At 47.0% G+C, this 21,564-nt stretch overlaps 2 protein-coding genes across 5 annotated transcripts; both read right to left on the bottom strand.

The window, feature by feature from the left end:
- Positions 1 to 2,677: 2,677 nt before the first annotated feature.
- Positions 2,678 to 3,951, bottom strand: LOC123180919 (inactive protein RESTRICTED TEV MOVEMENT 2). The gene is made up of 3 exons (XM_044593101.1): positions 3,811 to 3,951; positions 3,494 to 3,695; positions 2,678 to 3,381 (listed from the first exon to the last, which is right to left on the bottom strand). The coding sequence occupies exons 2-3, from the start codon at positions 3,603 to 3,605 to the stop codon at positions 2,852 to 2,854; spliced, it is 642 nt and encodes a 213-aa protein (XP_044449036.1). The 5' UTR covers positions 3,606 to 3,695; positions 3,811 to 3,951; the 3' UTR covers positions 2,678 to 2,851.
- Positions 3,952 to 4,022: 71 nt separating this feature from the next.
- On the bottom strand, positions 4,023 to 19,628 carry LOC100137008 (soluble starch synthase 2-1, chloroplastic/amyloplastic). 4 transcript variants are annotated; one of them, XM_044593100.1, is made up of 10 exons: positions 19,267 to 19,628; positions 18,771 to 19,004; positions 17,361 to 17,630; positions 17,153 to 17,273; positions 10,346 to 10,410; positions 6,829 to 6,906; positions 6,641 to 6,751; positions 6,447 to 6,491; positions 6,081 to 6,254; positions 4,023 to 5,549 (listed from the first exon to the last, which is right to left on the bottom strand). In XM_044593100.1, exons 1-10 carry the CDS (start codon positions 19,447 to 19,449, stop codon positions 4,593 to 4,595), a joined length of 2,238 nt encoding a protein of 745 aa, XP_044449035.1. In that variant the 5' UTR covers positions 19,450 to 19,628; the 3' UTR covers positions 4,023 to 4,592. The 4 variants fall into 4 exon arrangements, with proteins under 4 accessions (XP_044449035.1, XP_044449033.1, XP_044449034.1 ...); XM_044593098.1 differs by having other exon boundaries at positions 6,632 to 6,751; positions 17,361 to 17,639; positions 19,267 to 19,612; XM_044593099.1 differs by having other exon boundaries at positions 6,632 to 6,751; positions 19,267 to 19,612.
- Positions 19,629 to 21,564: the final 1,936 nt, after the last annotated feature.

Below are 21,564 nucleotides of genomic sequence, written 5' to 3'. Positions count from 1 at the left end.
TGTGTTTATTACACCATATTTACTTATGCAAAATATGGCACCTCCCGAACATTTTTGTTTTAAAGTTTGAAAAACTTTTATTTTTGACATTAATTTGAATTCGAATTTTCAAACGGTTTGACCTAACGGTAGATTAGCAACAGTAATTGTGGTGATGTGGCACCATTAGCGTGGGATTACTGTAGCTTGATTATCCGGGCGTTACAGGTCTGTTGTTAAGCGTATCTTGCGCTACATTCGATTCACGGTGTCTCATGGCTTGCATATTCGACCGACCTCCTCTGGATGTCTCTCAGCATATTCTGATGTGGATTGGGCTGGCAATCCAGATGACAGGCGATCTACGGGGGGCTATGCTGTGTTCTTTGGCTCTAATCTGATCGCCTAGAGTGCTCGAAAACAGGCCACTGTCTCATGTAGCAGTACTGAAGCTGAGTCTAAGGCTGTGGCCAATGCCACTTCGGAGATTATCTGGGTACAGTCTTTGCTTCGGGAATTGGGTATATCCCAACCACAGTCTCCTGTTCTTTGGTGTGATAACATCGGTGCTACATACCTCTCTGCAAATCCGATATTCCATGCTCGAACGGAACACATTGAAGTTGACTATCACTTTGTGCGTGAACGAGTCTCTCAGAAGCAACTACAAATCAAGTTCATCTCTTCCAAGGATCAACTTGCAGACATCTTCACCAAACCATTGCCTCTACCACAGTTTGAGGCTTGCCGACGCAATCTTATCCTTCTCGATTCTTTAGGAAGTGGCTAAGATTGAGGGAGGGTGTTAGACTATGTTGCCTCCGTATTTACACGTGTATATTGTAACGTTGTATATCACCTCATTATATATATGTGACAGGCCACCCCTAGAGGGTTGCGCCCGTTCCCTCAAAACCTATTGTCTTACACATAGATTATTGTCGTCTCCTTGGGCGATGAGGTTAAGGTTTCTCATCGTGTGACGAGATTTGGTGTCGTGTGCTTTAGAACTATTCAAGGGTTCGACGTCGATGACTACGGTTCCAGGGAGATGGTCCTTAGGGGACCTGCACGAAGACTTTTTGGTTGTCACCGACGAGGTCAAACCAACTCTGGTAGAGGAGCGATGACTGCGGCGCGTCGGCACCTCGTTCTAGCTATTGTACTGGTCATTCGATGTTCTCGAAATCTTGATGTAATTTTGTGACATGTTTTGAGGTGTTTTGTACTTCCAATGAAATTTGATAGTAGATCTGGATTCTTTTCGTAAATAAAACATGACTAAACATGGAAGCAACTAAAGATCGCCACAAATTAACCATGATTTTGGCAAAGGCCGGATGGCATTTGGGGAAGACGCACGAGTGCAGCCGTAATGGCCGCCGTGTCTCTCTCAGCGCAATCTGTAAATGTGCGCACACATATGAGTATGACGGTGCCCCATGCACAGTGGCTACATCATCGAGTCATCCATAATCCATTCCACCCAAACTCGGCCCGCGCGATTCAGACGTTCCAGATCAACCGCCGTAGCGTGGTTGCTCCCCTGCGCCGTGTGTGCGACGATGGCGCTCGACGCGTCGGCGGCCGTCGGTCACGAGCACGAAAACTCGTCGTCGCCGCCGCGGGCGTCGAGCGTGGGCGCACAGGCGGCGGCCGTGTCGTCGTCGGCAGGCTCCTCCCCCTCCGCGTCCTCGTCGACCTCCTCGCTCGGCGACGGGGTCGGGCTGCAGACGGTGCCTCTTCAGCGCAGCCGGTCCGCCTCGCCCAAGTGCTTCGGCGCGCTCGGCGGCAAGGAGAAGAAGAAGGCCGCGCCCAAGGGCGACGTGGTTTCGGCATCGCCGTCCACGGAGAACCGGAAGGGGCACCGACAGCGAAAGAACCGGCGGCCGCCGCCAGCCGGCGATGCATCCGTGTCGGGCTCCTCCAGCCCCGCTTCCTCAACTGCCCCCTCCTCTGTCGGGGATCGGCTCGGGTTCAGAACGTCTCATCAGCCGCCGTGCTTCGTCAGCAAGCTGCCGCGGGGCTCCAATACCAGCAACGCCCGCGCGCGCTCGCCGGGGAAGCAGGAGGAGACGAAGGGCGGCGGTGTAGGCGGCTAGCTGCGCGAGATCTCCAGGCGGCTGAGGCGGGGCACCGCGGAGAAACCGCCGACGCCGAGGATAGCCTGCACCGGCGGAGGGCGGAAGCGCGGGAACGCCATCGCGTCACAAGAAGAAATGCGGGCTTTCGTTACTGCGAGTGCCAGAATCATCGAAAGAAATGGGCCGCCCGTGTTGCCATTAGGTTTATTCTGAAAAATAAATTGTCTTCCCTAAAAAGGACAAATAATTTGTTCAGGTGTTTGCTTTTGAACTCTACTTTGAACCTCAAAGCAGAATTATGATGGTGATTTGAGGGTTGTAAATTTGTAAATAGCCAACAAGGAGAAATGATTCCGATTCTTATTTATGTTTGGAATATTGTATTGTGGTGCAGGATTTGATTTATACTAGAGCAGAGGATTTGTTGTAGGCGTGCTTATATTTATGTTTCGAATATTCTCAGTAGAGCAGATGATTTGATTTATACTAGAGCAGAGGATTTATACTAGAGAGAGAGAGAGAGAGAGAGAGAGAGAGAGAGAGAGAGAGAGAGAGAGAGAGAGAGAGAGAGAGAGAGAGAGAATGAAATAAAAGTTGTACATGTTGGTACCAGATTAACGAAGCCGTCATGATTCATGAATCTTAAGCAGCTGTAGTTTAGGTTTAGGATACAATTGAGTCAACCCGAGCATCGCTTAGCACTATCGCACTTGCACAACGTTTTGGCGCCAAATCGTTTAGGCTCATCGCTCATCTGACGTCGAGTAGTCAACACCCCTTGCCTCGGCTCATGGGCCGAAGCTGTACCTGACGTAGATGCCAAGGCTAAACAGGACGAGCACCGCGCCAACCACGGTGGTCACAAGCTTTCTCCGTTCAGGGAGGTAGCTGTATCCGCGGCCTGACGCCGTCGCCGGCGACTCCACTCCCCGGACGCCGTCGGCAGGGGTACCTTGTCCTTGATCAAGGCGGCCACTATCTTTCACCTCGTCGGCCCCGCGCTCCTCCGCCGGCTGTTTCTGCACGTTCTCATCTTCCTTATCTCCTGCTCGAACGCCGGAAGCATCAGCCTTGGCCGCCGGGGGCACCTGCTTGCCGGAGACGTCGCCGACCGCGGCGGTCCTTAGCCCGGGCATGGTGACCCGCACGACGCCGCCCTCGAACCTCGCGTGGATGCCCTTGAGGTCGCAGCCGCCGGGCACGCCGAACTCCAGGCGGAAGCGGCTCCAGCGGTTGCCCGCGACGGCGCGCTCGCCGCGCACAACCACTAGCCCGTGGCTGCGGACCAGCTGCACCCTGATGTGCTCCTTCTTGTACCCTGCAACCGGCACCTCATAACTAAATCAACACAAGCTGATCCCGGCATATACAACTCATGCGATGCGGCCCAAGAACTCAGCAAAGAAGAGGTACGGGGGTGCGGTGCGTGCCTGCGGCGGTGAGATCGACGGAGAGGGTGTGGGTCGCCGGCTCGGTGACCATGTTGTGCGGCGGCACGAAGTCCTCGTACGCGCGGCCGGCGATGGCAGCGGTGGCGGCCATGACTGATTTCTCTTGAATAACTTGTTGCGTCGCTGAGAAATGTAGCTGGCGAGTATGCACTACTTGGTTGCAGAGGCTACGTGCCTACGCCTACATTTATATGGTTGCACACGTGAGCTGCCGTGTCCTGGAGGCGGGGGAGGAAGAAACCCTTTCACAGAAGAGAAGGAACTTGTCAGGTGAAGCACTCTGGTGGTGGTGATACCTTGTATCCTGTTCTGGACCACTTCTTCTCCGGCATCGCATCTCCCACGGGCTTGCCAACACGCACCATCGCTCCATGTGACGATTGGACGGACATCCCTCGACTGAAACATGCATGTCCCGGGACGCAAGCCACCGGCTGACCCTGACCCTGACCCTGATCGGCATTATTACAGACTCAAGCATGGTATAAAGCAGACCAACGGGAAGGGGTGAATAAACGAAAAACTAATATAGCACTACGTACTAATTACATGGAACGCTCAAAGCCAGGTAACCTCATGCTACAACTGTCTATCTACATGACTTTGCTCTAAGAAATGACCAACCCAGCAGCAAACTCCTAGACGGGATGTACAGCCCAGCTATCAATCAATCAAATAAACCAAGCAATGATTCCCGAGCTAGCTGGTAGGTACTCTACTGAGCTAAATACTAGTGAGCTAAATAAAGCATGTAACTGAGCTCATCCTGTGGGAACAGAGGCTGCTTCAGAAATGCACCATGTTTGCAATTCCTTCAAAAGGGAGGATGTTTGTCCGCTGTCCGCTGAATCTTCTATGTGCCGCTTAAACCTCCTCCAAAGAAACACCTCTTCAGCAGCTTTCGCCTAGGAAGTAGGCTAACAGTTGCATTGCTGAGAATGACTTGGGCTCTGACAGGAAAGATTTCGTCTTCCAGTTTCAACCAACATGCTCTACTTAGGACACTGGGCAAACACACAAGAGTGTCTTCCAGTCTGTGAATGACAACCATCAGTAGGCTCGTGGATCCATTCCCCAGTCACCACTGATACTTGGCAGCAACAAGAACCTCCTCATAGCGTTTAGCAGCAGTGTCCCAGCTCAGGTCCTGCATCATCCCTCTCCTCCGGAGTCCCTCCCAGCTAGACTTGTAGTTCCTGTACGTGTTCAGGCAGTGCCCCAGCGCATCGATCATCCTGTTTGCTTCCGCATTTTCAAAAGTCCAACCAAGCCCAACCTCCTCATATGGATTGTAGTGCTGGACAGTGTCTCGAAGGCCACCCACCGCATGCACCACGGGCACGGTCCCATACATCATTGCATAGAGCTGGTTCAACCCGCAAGGCTCGAACCTTGACGGCATCAACAGTATATCAGCTCCTGCGGTCATACGATGAGCCAACCTGACAGAGAAACCAACCCACCCCCTAACTCTGTCGTAGTGCTGGCTTTCAAGCCTCCTCAATGTGTCTTCGAGGTCTTGCCTCCCGGTACCCAGCAGTATTACCTGTACATCTTGACCAGCTATCCATGGCATTGCTTCTGCTATCAGGTCTACACCTTTTTGATTGTCTAGCCGTCCGATGAAAGCAATCACAGGAACATCCCCACGAACCGGGAGACCAAGTTCTTTCTGCAATGCCGCTTTACACTGTGCTTTACCTGTTTCAACAGTTTCCAGAGAATAGTTGCTGTATCCATCCAATTTCAGGTGGACATCACGCCTAGGATTCCAATCAGTGGTATCGATACCATTTACAATGCCTTGGAATTTCCAATCACTTTCATTAATGATCCCATGAAGGCCCCAACCACCTTCAGGCGTTTTGAGCTCCCATGCATAACCATGGCTAACAGTAAGTAAACGGTCCGCAGCTTTAATTCCAGCAGCAAATATGTTTAGATGATCACCTCCAAATGGGTCGTGATGTTTGAAAAGGTCCATGTAGTTACTGGGCAAATCCAGGTAACTGAAATCATCCAAGGGGCCACGGCCCTGGAACAGAAATTAAAGTTAACTCATCTTGATGGGTCATATGTTTGATAGAGAACAATTGTTACACCAAAGCAACAAACAGACTAGGATTACAAATTTACACTATAGAACTACCCAAGGCTGGAAACAGAAGAAATTATAATGACAACATAAGCTAACTGATACTGTTGTTGTCATCTGTAACTGTGGCTGTAAAGAACTACTTATATGAAGACAATGTACACTAACTGATATGTTGTGCTCTCCAGTAAAAGACGTCTTTTCTGGATCCTTGTGAGGATAGGATGTACATGTTTTGCTATATGAGTGACTATTTTTTAAATTTCTCCATTATTGAATAACTATGTATATATTGTTTGTGAATTTGCAAAATTAAAGCTCGTAACAGCATTCCAGAAACCATGCCCATCTTGATGACATCCACGGAATGCTCATTTCCATGTAAAATCCACGGAATACATAGCAAAAGTGTGGGACAAATACTGAAATACATATCAGATAAAAGGTGAGATTAAGGGGAAGAAACGTTACCTGATGTGCTATATTGTGTATCACAAGGACAGAGCGGGCATATATCATGAAACCATTGTCACGATAATAAGCCTTCAAATAAACAGGCAGTAATGCAGTGTGCCAGTCATTTGCAATGAATACAAGATTTCCATCACCGTAGCAAAAACCACCACATGGAACACACCATGGAGCCTAGATCAAGGTCATTACGTTTTCTATTAGCATATTGAGGAAGAAAGATGCCAATCATAGAAAAAGCAGAGCAAAACAATGTTAATGTACATGTTAAGTGTTTGTGTACTTATTTCCAAGAAATAAATGTACATGTTCTTATGGATTGTCCGTGCCTGGAGAGAGAAATGGCTTAGTCGCAAGAGAATTTACCTCTACAGCTGCTTTGCACAATAAGATCATTCGTTTCAAGATATCCTGCAGAAAAAAATTGGCCTACTCGTCTCAATAATAAGCAACCCCAAAAGGCAAAGAGAAGAAGACAACTGGCTGCTACAACATAAATATCATCTCAGCTTTTGCAAATATGCAATTTAGTATAGTAAGCAGAATATTACATTACTTACTGTTCGGTCTCCACCATAAATTTCACTCTCAACATTGTGGAAGATAGGATTGTCGATAAACACAAAATCCACGCCATCTATGTATGCATGATGATATTTTACCTCCATATCCTGTACAAAGAACGTGTTTTCAAAAGGAACTATTATTATCACAAGATAAAGCTATTACGAACAAGAGGGGAAAGCACCTGCCCTGCGACCTGGTACCTCTTTGGTTCTCCTATTTGGTGAGGTTCTTCATAGTTCCCATACATTGGTACTATCGCCTGTAAATGTATACATGTAAACAAGTTACCAAAGGTGCAACTGAAAGGTAGTCTATTTAGCATTCAAGTACTTCCACCCCGCGATCAAGCGGCTCAGCCGTCGAATGTGACTTGCGAGACGGTACCAACCCGTAGCAGGGCCTTTCCCCACATCCTTTGGTCACCGTATCCTGGCTGTGTCGTGTCACTGTGGTCCTGTCCTGCGTCTCCTTGGTGGGTGGTCGACTGTGCCAACGGGGCTGCCCGGCGGAGCATCCAGCGGGGATCAACAGGTGGCCCAGATCTGTGTGGCCACTGCTCCATCAGATCTGGCCGGCGTCTTGCCCCCATGCTGCCGGGCACCTCTTCGGCCTGACAGCCGCAGGCAGCAAGCTGAAGGTGGCAGGCAGCAGCGGGCCAGTTGGTGGTGCTGCAGGTAACTCCCCTGCCCTTAGAGTGATCGTGTACTAATCCCTTCTCTACGACGGTGGACAACTTCAGCAAGCTGCTTTCTCTGCCCTGACCCACTCACCTGCTCCCTCCCCGATGGACATGGTGGCGTTGGTGGTCTTTTGTGGTTGGCGATCAAGAGCCAGGGTGAAATCCTTGCCCAGCCACAGCCATTGGTGATGATGGCTAGCGAAACTGAGCGGCGACGGCGGCGCCACAGCGTCGTTCTCCTTGGAGGCGCCGTTATGGTAGCCCGTGGAGCCCTCCAATGTGGCGGCATGAGGCAAGAGCCCTCTTGTAACAAGATGCATCTTCTTTTCTGGAAGCTCATCTCCTAAGAACCTTCTGGTTAAGCGTGCTTGGCTGAGAGCAATATGGGGATGGATGACCGACTCGGAAGTTTCCCGGGGCGCGCACGAGTGAGGACAAAATGTGTCGGCAAGACTCGTGTTGGTCTGTGGGGGTAATCCTGAGCCTAATGATAGCCGGGAGTAATGACTACCAGCCCAAGGGTGGTGTTACAAAATGGTATCAGAGACAACCCTTGTGGTTACACAGGCGTGTGTGGGTTAGGGGCGCGGGCATGTGGAGCATGGCGCGTGTGGGCCCCTCAAGGCGCACGACATGGCACAGTACCGGCACCGAACGCATGGGCGTGTTGGTGCAGAGCAACCCATGGACATCACCATGGACCCTACACCAACACCCCAAGTGCCAAGTGGACCGATGACTAGAGCACGCGCACGTGCCATTGAAACTGAGGTGAACTCGCTCCTCTTTGAACTACCTTTACATTCATATGAGACATGGCTACTACCTCAACCGGAGACCCTATGTACCAAGGACGCGACCATGGAGAAGCAAGGGAACAAGGCCAAGCCATCGCTGAAGAGGAGCAAGAAAAAGAAGAGAATGCTGCCCCTGCTTTGCAGCCGGACGACCGGATTGCTACCCCAATGTCCGGGCTAAACCCGGACGAAAGGATCACCTGGATAGCTGTCCGGCCTCAGCCCGGACGACTGGCTTGGCATCAGAAGCCTCGGCCGTCAACCCGGACGTCCGGCACCTGGAGCGTGCCCTTCACCCAGCCAGCCCGGCCTCGCACCTGCTTCAGCGCCCGGATGTCCGGCTTGCACCCCAGACAGTCCGGTTTGCACCCCAGACAGTCCGTCCTGAGCCCGGACATCCGGCCCCTGCCTGCGTGCAGGCTGGCCCAAGAGACCTTGTATCCATCTCATGTCCAATGAAATGGTTTCCACGCATGTCCAAGAAAAAGAGTATTAACATACTTCAAATGTAATTGACAGGACGGTAGTTTATAAGGGGATCGAGACGCTCAGAAAATGTAAAATTAGGTGGTGTTTGGTTGAAAGGTCTTTATTTCATATCATGCTTGCTTACTGTGAAGGGATACATGACCAATTGTTTGGTTATGTTACCCCATAACCACAATAAATGTATTAGGAATAAACCCCCGTGCACACAAAGAGGGATGTATTCCAATTACATTACCCTATTTGAGTTAATTCCTTACCTGCTACCCACTGTTGGTTTACATGATCTCTTTTCAGTGCAACTGAAACAGCCACTCTGTACTGACTCGGCATTTAGGCCATCTAAGCTGCAGTACATTTTGACACATGCCAACAAGTTGTGTTGTGCAGCTTGCTAGTGCTTCAAGCTAATCCATGCCTCAGGGGGGAAGGGTATAGTATACAAGTGATGCTAGATGTGCCATAATTATTTGAATACATCATTCTTTTTGTTAAGAGTTAATTCCAAGCTAATGCATGCCTCAGGGGGGAAGGGTATAGTGTACAAGTGATGCTAGATGTGCCATAATTATTTGAATACATCATTCTTTTTGTTAAGAGTTAATTCCATTTTTTACGCCTAAGTTTGATATTTTTGACAGAATTTACCCCGTTTAAGATTAAAATCTTCCATTTTACTCCATTTAACCATGCTGCTGCTAGTGTTTAACCCTTTAAAAAAATTGAGTTCTGACAAGTCGAACTCATATATCACTGATTATGTGGCATGCCATATACTCCCTCTGTAAACAAATATAAGACGTTTAGCCTTGTCTCGCCGACCACAAACTGAACATGGCCGCCTGCTGCGGCCCATGTGCCCTGCGTCGGCACGGCATGGCCCCCGCACACAGTACAGAGTAAGGCGCCCCCAACCACCGCCCCGGCTTCTTCCCGCTACCACTGCCGTCAACTAGAGCAGCGCATCGCTGGACTGAACTGAGGCCGGCCAGCCCTCCATTGTCATCAACCCGCATGTCGCATGTCGCGTACATCTTCGTGTGTGTTCCATGAGTTTCCCGGCGACAAATCAATCAGCTAGCGTTGCCTAGCCAGTCTTGCTACGTACTTGAGCCAGCCTCTAGGGAGACTCGGTCAAGTTTCTGGGCACATGCTTTGCCTTGTGTACTTGCATACGGCCGGAAAGTACTTGTGAGCTGCGTAAACACACATAGCCCAACGATAGGGAGGAAGGCGACCAGGATAGCGACGATGCGGTGACCTATATTATATATATCATCTTCGTGGCACGCCATATAAATAATGATATGTATGTGAATTGTGAAAGCGCTAGAAGATAAGGGTAAAAACTGGCAGGAGTTTGGTTAAATGGAATAATTTCTCTTAAATGGGGTAAAATCTGTCACAAACCTGAAACTTAGGGGTAAAATATGGAATTTACTCTTATGTTAATGACTCATTTTACATTGAAGACCAAATCAAATGATTGCCACAACTGATTACTCATGAAATATTTATTCATTCAAGTTTAACTAGGCACAAACATCATGATACCTAGGTCATTCGGCGACATAATTTTTGAATTTTAGGTCATCTACTGGATTAATATGCTACTTCATGAACATTAAGCAGCATCTGCTTATCTTCCATGTTGACTTGCGGCATTTACCAACTGTTAGCAGCTTAGTTGAGTCTCTATTTACAATATCATCATAAGACGGCTTATAGAAACATACCATGACACGATGACCTCTCTTTGACAAAGCCTTCGGCAAAGCTCCGGCAACATCCCCAAGTCCACCTGCAGGAGATTAAAAACATGGTCACAGCTCCCTTACCAAGCCATTAGAAACGAAAATTAGCAGTGTCTTCAGGTTTGAAATCATGTGCAGCGATGTATACTTATTACTCCGTCCGTCTCATAATGTAAGATGTCACTACAACCAATACACTCATATATTGGTTGTAATAACATCTTATATTATGGGACGGATGGAGTATATTATAGAGCAATGAAATTTGTGCTCACTCTTCTGATTACCAAACTGATTTTCAGCTTAATGATAACATCTGCACAGATTTCGTACTACCTCCAAAAAATAGAAACAAAACAATGTGTACTAACAATTAGCAGAAGCTAGACCCTTTTTTTTTGCAAAGAAAGCCCTTTAAGATATTTATGTTAAAACCTCATAAGCCTTTACAGAGTCGGTTTCAGTGAAGTAGAGAAACATGGACACTTATAGATTTCAACAGAAGGCATGGATGGACCATCTAACTTGTTAAATACTTCTGAATTTATCTTGTAGGAGAAGTAAGCATGCATAGGAGCTCAAGAGATGAATCGGGAACTTATGGCTCAGGATGGGTGCCAAACTCAAGAATGAGGCACCACTTGGGAGTATGGTATCATTTGATGAAGCTTCTTTAACTTTTTTTTGGAGGGGGTGGAAGGGGCTATCAAATAACTGAAAAATCCTCTTTAGAATGACAACAACAAACTTGCCATATATGGAAAATGTTCTGCATAATTAACTTATTGCACAGCTTAGCCCACCCAGGCAGAGCTCAAACTCAACAAACGGGTAATAAATAGGTACATCATTAGATGGAAAACTGAAATGTAGTTCTACTTAAGTGCAAGCAACGTGGGCCTGTGATGTTATTGGTTTAGGAGTTGATTTCAATCGGATATGTTGGATGCTTTTCTGATGCGCCAGGTACAGCATTGTAACGCCCCGGATCCGATGCGCCAGGTGTCTGCCAGTTATTCGTCGTTGTTGCCATGTCGTTTGCTTGCGTGTTGCATTTTTGTCATCATCTGCATTTCATCTGCATGCTTTTCAAAACTTGCATCCGGTCCTTTTCCCCGTTGTCCGTTTCGCGATCCGACACTCTCGCCGCGCCCGTCGCCCCTCTCAGACCTTGTTTTGTGAGCGGGAGAAAAACGTTCTCGGAATGGGCCGAGATTTGCCGAGTGGCCTTGGTATAGCACCGACAGACCGCCCGTCAAATTTCGTTCCATTTGGAGGTCGTTTGATGCCCCAATGGTTAACCGCGTAGCCCGAAACCCCTTCTCTTTGCAGCCCAGCACCCCTCCAAATCAGCCCACTAATCTAGCCCATCTAACTCCTCTCCATGCTCTCGGTCGTTCGATCACGATCGTGTAGGCGAAAACCGCACCTCTTTTGGACTCTCCTAGCTCCCTCTACCTATATATATGTCCCTCTCCCCCGAAATCTCGGATGAAAACACCCCTAACCCTAGCCTTCTTCCTCCTCCCGCCGCCGGACGTGTCCGCCCCCGCCGACGGACATGTCCGCCGCCTCCCTCAGCCACTCACAACGCGCCACGTCGCCTCTCGGGCTTCCCCGCCGCCGTGGGCCGCCGAGCCCGTAGCGGGCCCGCGCAGGCCCATCCGTCCGCGCCGCCAGCCCGGGGCCGTGCCCGCGCCCCGCGCCGCCGCCTAGCACCCCGCCGCCGGTGCACTGCCGCCCGACCCCGCCGGCGCGCCTCTCGACCTCGCCGGGCCTCGTCTCCCGCCGGTGCCGCCCTCCTCCGCCGCCCGACCGCACCCTCGCCGCCGTCCACTCCGCCTCCCCACCGTCCCGTGCGCCGCTCCGCCGCCATCCTTCCTCGCCGGCGCCGCCTCTCGACTTCGCCGGCCGCAGCTCCGCCGCCCCGCGCCGGTCCCCTCCGGTCCGGATCCGGTGGGATCCGGCCGGATCTCGCGCCGCCCGGTCGTCCCCGACCTCCCCGGCAACCTCCCGCGCCCTCCTCCGTCCTCTCCGGCGATCACCGGAGCCGTAGGGTCGCCGGAGCCGGTGTTGACCCGGATCGGGATGAGATCCACCAGCCCCGGCAACCAAACAATCTCCCGCGCCCCGGATCCCTTCGTCCCGCTCCGTCCCGTCCCGCTTTTCGCGAGGGTAATATTCTGCTAAGTCCCCGTAATTTTGCATCCTGATGCCATGTTCATCGTGCCGTAACTTTTCGCTCGTTTCTCCGTTTGGTGCATATGATATATCAAAATGTTCGTCATGAGATGCTCTTCATTTTGTTCCATTGTGCCATGCTTGTTTGAGATCATCTTGATGCCCTAATCATCGTTGCAAGAGTGCTATATGATGTTAACTGCTATCTGTTTACAGAACTTGCTGATTTGTCTTTTTCATTGCATTTTGTGTGTGCATCCTATGAGCATGAGCTTTACATGAGTTTTGTACTACATCATGCCATCTTTACAGTGGTGCTTGTCTTGTATTTTTGTGATCTATGTGATGACTAGCACAAGCATGCAAAGTAGCCTCCGTGATGTTGCTGATTTCTGTGACTTAGTGATTTCTGCTAAGTCTGAGTCTGTTATGTTGTGATGCCATGTAAACCTGCTGCCATCATGAGTTCTATGCATAATCTGGAGATGTTCAATAAGGGTGTTTTGTTATACTTGTTATGCTCTATCCATCCATGCCCTTGTTTGCATTTATGGCATGCTGTAGCTTGTTGTTATCTTGTTCTACTTTTGCTATAAAATATTCCTGGCAAATTGTTTACATGTTAATCAATTTTGCCATGGTTGTTACTAGTGTTCCATGTACCCTATGACTATGCTATTGCCATGCTTAGCTTCATATTTATGCCATCTTACTGTTGGTTACCTTGCCATGCCATGTTATGCTCTGTGGTGAGTGGTTCAAGCTCACCGACATGCGTATTTATCGTTATTTCTGCCATGCTCTGTTTTTCTTCTAAGTCTGAATCTGTTATGGAACTTGCTATGTTTACATGGGTGCCATCATATCTTCTGTGCCTTTTTGGCTCGTGATCAGTAAGGGACTTTTGTTCTATGCAATTAGTAGATTCATGCCATGCCTTTGTTTGCTATGATATATTCCTGTAGCATGTTGTTTGATAGCTCTAAACTTTGCAACCTGATGTTATTTCTGCCATGTGCAGTGATTTCTGCTAAGTCTGTGAATCTGTTATTATTTGCAATCTTGCCATGTCCTTTTGAGCATGTTCTAGTGATTTTTGGAGATAGCTCAGTGTTCATGTTTTGTCATGCTTTACCTGTACATCATGTCCATGCCTTTTGTTTTCATGTTGAGTTGCTGTAGCATATTGTTTTGATGCTTGCTAGATGCCTAGTTGCTGTTTTGGACAGTTTGTTGTTATATCTTGTTTGGAGTGTGTGTTACACCGTTGCTCCGTTTTGAGCATGCTCTATATCAAACTTGCTTAGTTTTGCATGTAATTTCATATTACCTTGTTGCATCCTTGTTTTGAGAGTCTTTGCTTGATGTTTGAATGCATTTTGCATCAATGTCATGGTTAACTTGTTTTGCTCATATCTTCTAGGCCGTAGCTCTGAATCTAATGAACTTTATATGTAACTTGACTAGAATTTCGTGTAGATCATCTTGGTGCATTTTAACTTGCTGTTTAACAACTTGAACATAAGGTTTATTCAGATCTGGACCAATTTCGAAATTTGTATATGAGGACTTACCGGAATTGTTATATGTTGTTTCCGGCCTCATTTAAACTTGCTTTGATGTGTTGATCTTGTATACATCATCTCTTGCCATGTGTAGCTTCATGTAGCCTTGTCATGCATCATACTTGATTGAGCATCATGCCTTGTTCATGTGTGGTGTGTTTACCATGTTGTGTGCTTCTTCTCGATAGTTCCCGTGTCGTTGCGATCGTGAGGATTCGTTCGTCTTCGTGGCTTCATCTTCTTCATGGACTCGTTCTTCTTCCTAGCGGGATTTCAGGCAAGATGACCGTCACCTTGGATCTCATTACTATCATTGCTATGCTAGTTGCTTCGTTCTATCGCTTTGCTGCGCCACCTATCACTTGCTCTTCAAGCCTCCCAAATTGCCATGAACCTCTAACATTTGTCACCCTTCCTAGCAAACCATTGTTTGGCTATGTTACCGCTTTGCTCAGCCCCTCTTATAGCGTTGCTAGTTGCAGGTGAAGATGAAGATTGCTCCATGTTGGATTATGTTTATGTTGGGATATCACAATATCTCTTATTTAATTAATGCATCTATATACTTGGTAAAGGGTGGAAGGCTCGGCCTTATGCCTGGTGTTTTGTTCCACTCTTGCCGCCCTAGTTTCCGTCATACCGGTGTTATGTTCCTTGATATTGCGTCCCTTACGCGGTTGGGTGATTTATGGGACCCCCTTGACAGTTCGCTTTGAATAAAACTCCTCCAGCAAGGCCCAACCTTGGTTTTACATTTGCCTCACCTATTTCTTTTCCCTAGGGAGTCGCTCTCCCGAGGGTCATCTTATTTTACCCCCCCCCCCCCGCGGGCCAGTGCTCCTCGGAGTGTTGGTCCAAACTAGAGCCACTTGCAGCGCCACCTCGGGGAAACTTGAGGGCTGGTTTTAGTTGTACGTAGTGTTCATCCGGTGTGTCCTGAGAATGAGGTACGTGCGACTCCTATCGGGATTGTCGACACATCGGGCGGCTTTGCTGGTCTTGTTTTACCATTGTCGAAATGTCTTGTAACCGGGATTCCGAGACTGATCGGGTCTTCCCGGGAGAAGGAATATCCTTCGTTGACCGTGAGAGCTTATAATGGGCTAAGTTGGGACACCCCTGCAGGGTATAAACTTTCGAGAGCCGTGCCCGTGGTTATGTGGCAGATGGGAATTTGTTAATATCCGGTTGTAGAGAACTTGACACTTGACCTTAATTAAAACGCATCAACCGCGTGTGTAGCCGTGATGGTCTCTTCTCGGCGGAGCCCGGGAAGTGAACACGGTTCCTGGGTTATGTTTGACGTAAGTAGGAGCTCAAGATCACTTCTTGATCATTGCTAGTTTCACGACCGTTCCATTGCTTCTCTTCTCGCTCTCATTTACGTATGTTAGCCACCATACTTGCTTAGTCGCTGCTGCACCTCACCACTTTACCCCTTCCTTACCCATTAAAGCTTTGCTAGTCTTGATACCCATGGTAATGGGATTGCTGAGTCCACGTGGCTCACAGTTTACTACAACACCAATTGCAAGTACAGGCTTTGCAATGATCATGACGCAAGAGCGATGTTTACTTGTTTTGGACTTCTTCTTCTGTTTCTTCTTCGATCAGGGGATAGGTTCCAGGTCGGCAGCCTGGGCTAGCAGGGTGGATGTAGTTTGAGTTTCTGTTGGTGTTTCATCCGTAGTCGGATGTTGATCATGGGTATGATGTATTGATGTATCCTTGCGGCATTTGTAAGCCTTGTATGTATTCCCAACTATTATGTAATGTTGATGTAATGATATCCACCTTGCAAAAGCGTTTCAATATGCGGGTCTATCCTTGGTGGGACCTTCGAGTTCCTTTAGGATAGGGTCGCATATTGGGCGTGACAACATGCATGCTCCTTTTACCAAGAGGAAAAGACTATACAGATATAAGGATCTGCTGGGCATCCAAGTCGATCACATCCAAACAAAATCCGCCGTGCCTTGCTTTCTGTGAACACCTACTCAATGACTGAGAAACTTAGTTATTTTCGTGTCCGACTCGACTATGAGAACAGTGCAGCCAATGCTTCGGGCAACAGCCTGACAGGAACAAATATCTAATTCGTCTAGTTATGAAGGAAAAAGTTTTGTAGAAATCGTGACTCTTCTAAACACTACTCCCTCCGTTCCAAAATAGATGACCCAACTTTGTACTAATTTTGTATTAAAGTTAGTACAAAGTTGAGTCATCTATTTAGGAACGGAGGGAGTACATGATGATAAATAAATTCATTCCTATGGTTAAATCCATGTCCTAATGCTTGGTGTACTAAGCGGGGAGTACCTACAACCTACTAGCGCAATTTTTTCTAAGATGACAGAGCCAGCCAGAAAGTAGCCAAGCTTGCTTCCAATTTTGTAGATTAGACGACAAACTGTAGGTAAGGCCCTGACAAGAATAAAAGATTCTATAGTGATCCATTCAAATAGGTCTCAGGTGATGCTGCTCCGATGGCAAAACATTATCAAGACTACAGCAGCCATTAAATAGTGGCAATGAGTCAACGGCCCCTTTTCCGCTATGATGTGCTATTTAAAATAGTAGTAGGCCAGTAGCTAGTAGGTGTGGGGGTGTGCGTGTGCGTGTGTGTGTGTTCTTCTTGTTCCTTCAGGTATCACTGCAGTTGTCTTGATGAGCGATAGGATAACTTAGTATGCATGCACACATACCCTCCGTGTTTCTCCTATTCTTCCTCAATTATAGCTGTTACCAGTAACTACAGATGAGAACACACATATAACTTGAATAGGTAACACTCGTGGAAATATTAAGGTGAGAAACTAGAGGATAAAATATATAACCTCCCATATGTAAACCAGAACATTTTGCACAAAAAAGGAAATTATACACCCCTGAGAAATACTTAATTGGCACCGGGAATATAACCAAAAGAGAATTATGTTCGGGCCACATTCTCCAGTTCTCCATCCTAGAGGTGCTAAGTTTGAATCTGGAATTTTACAAATAGAAAAGCTTGAAAAATGAAGATTTATTAAATCGTTCTTGCCTGTTTTCGACCAAGGAGCACATTCTGCAGCTACCAATATGATATTCATAACATCTACAGCGGCCGAAGAAGATGAATTGTCATTTATTTCCTCAGTAACTGAGTGTCCCTTTTCATAATCCTGCTCCATACCATTAACAGATTGTGGTTCATATACGTTAGGAGCAGCACTAGAGAAAGTTTTGTACAGATAGTGAACATAGCTGACCTTGCTATATGATCCATTAACATCAGCGTTGGAAAGTTTGCCTTCTAAACTTCCATAGTATTCATGCTGGCCACTAATAGATTCTCCATGAGTTGAACGAATTTCGGATTTCTGTGAACGCCTGTCAAGGTACATCTGAAGATCATAGCCAATCTCTTCGCCCTCTGAAACTGCATCCGAGCGTGAAAAGGGACTACCACTGAATGGCTCTTGCCCATTATGAATGGAGCTGGCCTCAATAATAGAGATGAGCTTCTTCTTTTCTGGTATCTGAATAAGCTGGCAGTGTATTACAATTCAATCCATGATGATTCCACAAATTATAAATTACACCATGGATGAATGAGCTCCACATAGTATGGTTTTAATTCAAGTAGATAAACAGTAAGACATACATAATGTAATGTGAATTCCATACGTTCATGCACACATAAATGTAAGAGCACTAATAATTCCAGAAATGGGCTAATGATGAGCATGGATAGTTAAAAAGTACACTGCAAGGTTATTCACAAAGATATTGTGCATTCCAATCTGTAACCAATATGCATTCAGACACGTTTCCGATTCCAGCAAGTGTTAAATTGACACCTTGCGCAGTAGATTCTGCGCAACTTCTGAAAAAGTAAGGTTGGCGGGTTTGCTACTTTTCCAAAACCAACATTAGCTGGTTTGGCACTTCATATAGTCGGTCTTATTCCAGGTTTTCAGAATACATGAATTCCATGGCATTTCCCTCATATTTAATTTTAGGATCATCCTTTCTTATTTCCTTCTAAAGGTGGTGGTGCAAATTATTCATTGGTAACACAGACCCTGTTAGGCTGTTACCACCAGCTACCCCTGACAACCATGTTCCTCAGAATTGTAACCATTCCAGTTGTGCACAAACTATTGCTTAGAATGCACATGTTGTTCGGTCTAGCATTCGAAATTCAGGCTAAAAAGAGTTACTAGTTCAACTTCCGGGAGGCATGGCGGACGACAAGAGTATGCCATTTTGACTAAAAGAGTTACTAGTTCAACTTGGAGGTCTAGCATTTTTCAGTGTAATTGAGGAGCTTAATGGGTGATCCACGGACTAAAAGTAAGACATAGTTTAGGAAGTTCATATCCACATTTATCATTTTAACAGAAGTGATCCCGTATATGTACCTAAAAGACATTTATGTATGAAGGAAGGTCATGCGATGTGATAATGCTATGTCCTTAACAAAATTCACTAGGAAGTTTGGTCTCACTAACTGTTGTAACCATGCCATGAGCTGGATTAGAGCTTCAGACAGAAATGTTGGGTAACAATATTTTTCAAAAAATGAATAGTAGTAACATTTTTTAAAAGTGACCCACCAGATGAGAGCATGAAGAAGAAATGCATTTGATTCGAGAAACGAGACATGCAAAGGATACCTGATCAAGTAGATCTCTGTGCATCGCCAGCACCTCTCTGCTCTTACGGATGGTGGCGCGGAGGGCCTCATTGGAAACACGGACTCCGTTGTCGTCGTGGTCGACACCCTCGCCAACTTGATTCACAGCATCGTCATGTGCCCCAGCGGCGCATAAACCCTTTGTCGGCCCCCTTTTAGTCCAACCCCTGGGCACCGCCGGCCACCCATAGACACCATTGCCGCAAAACCTCAACTACGAAGCACGCGGTGAACAGGACAGGAAATCAGCACCCCCACAGGAAAATAGCAAGAGATATGAATGAAGTCCACAAAGGAAAAACTGCGATGCGGCACCGATCGCGTCAATCTTGAACACAGTGAACAGCTAGGGTTGACCCGAGTCGTAAATCGGCTGTCCAAGTAGACGGAGAGCAACAAGATGACTAAGAAGCTCTGGTGACGCGTTTCAAGCGAATAGGAGGAGGAGGAGGAGGAGGAGGAGAAGCGATGCTCACGGGTCGGGCGGCCGCTGGGGTCGCTGGACGGCGGCGGGGGACTCGAACAGACGGGCGCTGGAGTCGGCCGTGGCAGCGCCAGGAGGAGGAGGGGGAGGCCGCGGCGGTAGGACGGGGAGAAGCGCCGTGGCGAAGCAGAGCCGCGGGGGGCGGGGCGAAGAAAGAGGAGGAGGTGGCCGCCATTGGAAGACTCCTTCCACTGGAAGGCTCCCACTCACTGCCAGCGTGCTGCTGCTCGGTGCTGATCCGAATTTCCGGGTGTGAGGTGAGGGGGAAGACTGGAGAAGAAGGCGGTGGGGTCGGAGGTTTCTCTGGTTCACTGGCTACTACTCGTGTTTGGACTCACTTTGGACTTTGGAGTTGGGTTTTGTTCCCCTTAGATTTGGGTCTTTCTCCTGGCATTCGCAGCTGCTGAGGAGGGGGTGTTTATTTTCACGGACTTTTTGAGGTAGGGACTAAAAAAAGTCTTTCTTAAAAACTTTTTAACCAAACACAAAAAGATGTTTTTTGAGACTAAATGAAGAAGATTCTCAAGGAGAGTCTTTTTTGGACTTTTTAGGATTTTTTCAACAATGCCCTTCCTTGCACCCATTGCCCCGCCGCCCCATGGTGTTGTTTGCTTATTATTTTTCTGTATACTAGGGATAACATGGTCATTTAATAACCTCTAGGGAGGGACTAGGAACTTTTTAGTCCCTGGAAACAAACAGGGGGACTTTTTAGGGACTAGGGACTTTTTAGTTGGGACTAGAAAAAGTTGTCGGACTTATGAACCAAACAGGGTCTGAGTCGCCGACCATGAGTACGAGGGCGCCACCAACGTGTGGCGTGCGTGCATGTCACGTTCTTTCTCCTTTATAAGTTTCTTAGTATTCTCTATCAAATTTTGACCATGAATTTAATTAATAAAATGTTAATACATCGCAAAAATAGTATCATTAGAAACTATGTTCAGATACGAATCCAACGATATAATTTTTATGACATGCGTTAACATTTGTCAGTTAAATATATGGTCAAATTTTGGCACAAAATACAAAGAGAACTAATAAGCCAGGGCGGAGGTAGTAAACTTCTCGTGTTTCTTTTCGTGGCAAGGAGAAAAGTATCCTTAGAGCAGAGTGGGGCGTTTTGTTGACGGGGCTCCATGAAGCCCTTTATTTCTTAAAATTTTGAAATTCAAACTTTGATTAAAACAAGATTATGAAAAAAATTATGCAATATAAAAGGATTAAATGGGTACGTGTGTAAAAATTCAAGATGAAATACCTTGAAATGCGACTTGTGCAAAAACGACATATTTCTAAGCTTTGAGGATGAATAGTAGCATGTGTTGAAAAGCCCTAAAAAAATTCACAACTCTCATTTCAATGTATTTTCTCCTAAAAATTTGCACACATGTACATTATGCCTCCATGTACTCCCTCCGTCCGGAAATACTTGTCGAAGAAATGAATGTATCTAAAACTAAAATACGTTTAGATACATCCATTTCTCCGACAAGTATTTCTGGATGGAGGGAGTATATCTGTACTTTTTCAAAAAAAGTTAAAATGTAAAAGATATGAGTTGTCACGAGTTTTGAATTTTACCAAAAGGAGGCCTCCAGGGAGCTCGACCTCCAAAAGCAATTTTCTCTCAAAGCAAGTATATACAAACTGACAATAAGAAATGCCATATTAGATTTTTACCTGGTTGAAGGAAAGAGAAAAGAAGCAGACTATAAACTTACAGTTGGTTGTAGCATGTGTTTCAACAGCTTTTGTGAGAGAAAAAGATGGACCACGTATTAATGACATATCATACAAATATGACTCACTATTGTAATAGCGGGCTATTAACTTCACATATCCCATTGTGGGTTATACTATTAACCATGCTCTCACAATAAAACAATAAAGCTCTCTTCCCAAGGTTGATTGATCATTTCTGTTTCGATAACTGTTCTTTTTTATTATGACATAGGATGTTCTCCAAAAGATATAGTTTAAGGCATTTCTTCCGATAAGCATGGTCGCCGCCGCACCCTGCTGGTGCTGAACGGGTGCCTGTTCAACTGGATTAGGCCTTTACCTTCACCGCAAGGGGCCGAACCAGTATAAACTCCTCGTGTCCTTTGTCCCATTTAAACCCTTTAAGCTAACCTCGTCGCAATGGCTCCACATCTAAGTCCTTCCATGAGGACATCTGCCGTGACACTTCCACGACAGTTGGCGCCCACTATGGGGCCTGCGCACGGTGGTGTTGAGTTCTTGGAGGGATCTTTTCTAAGGTTCGAGAAGTTTACAAATTTCCGCA

This window comes from Triticum aestivum, chromosome 1D, assembly GCF_018294505.1.
Source record: "Triticum aestivum cultivar Chinese Spring chromosome 1D, IWGSC CS RefSeq v2.1, whole genome shotgun sequence".
In the NCBI taxonomy this organism is placed as follows: domain Eukaryota; kingdom Viridiplantae; phylum Streptophyta; class Magnoliopsida; order Poales; family Poaceae; genus Triticum; species Triticum aestivum.
This window is presented reverse-complemented; position numbering and strand designations above follow the sequence as displayed.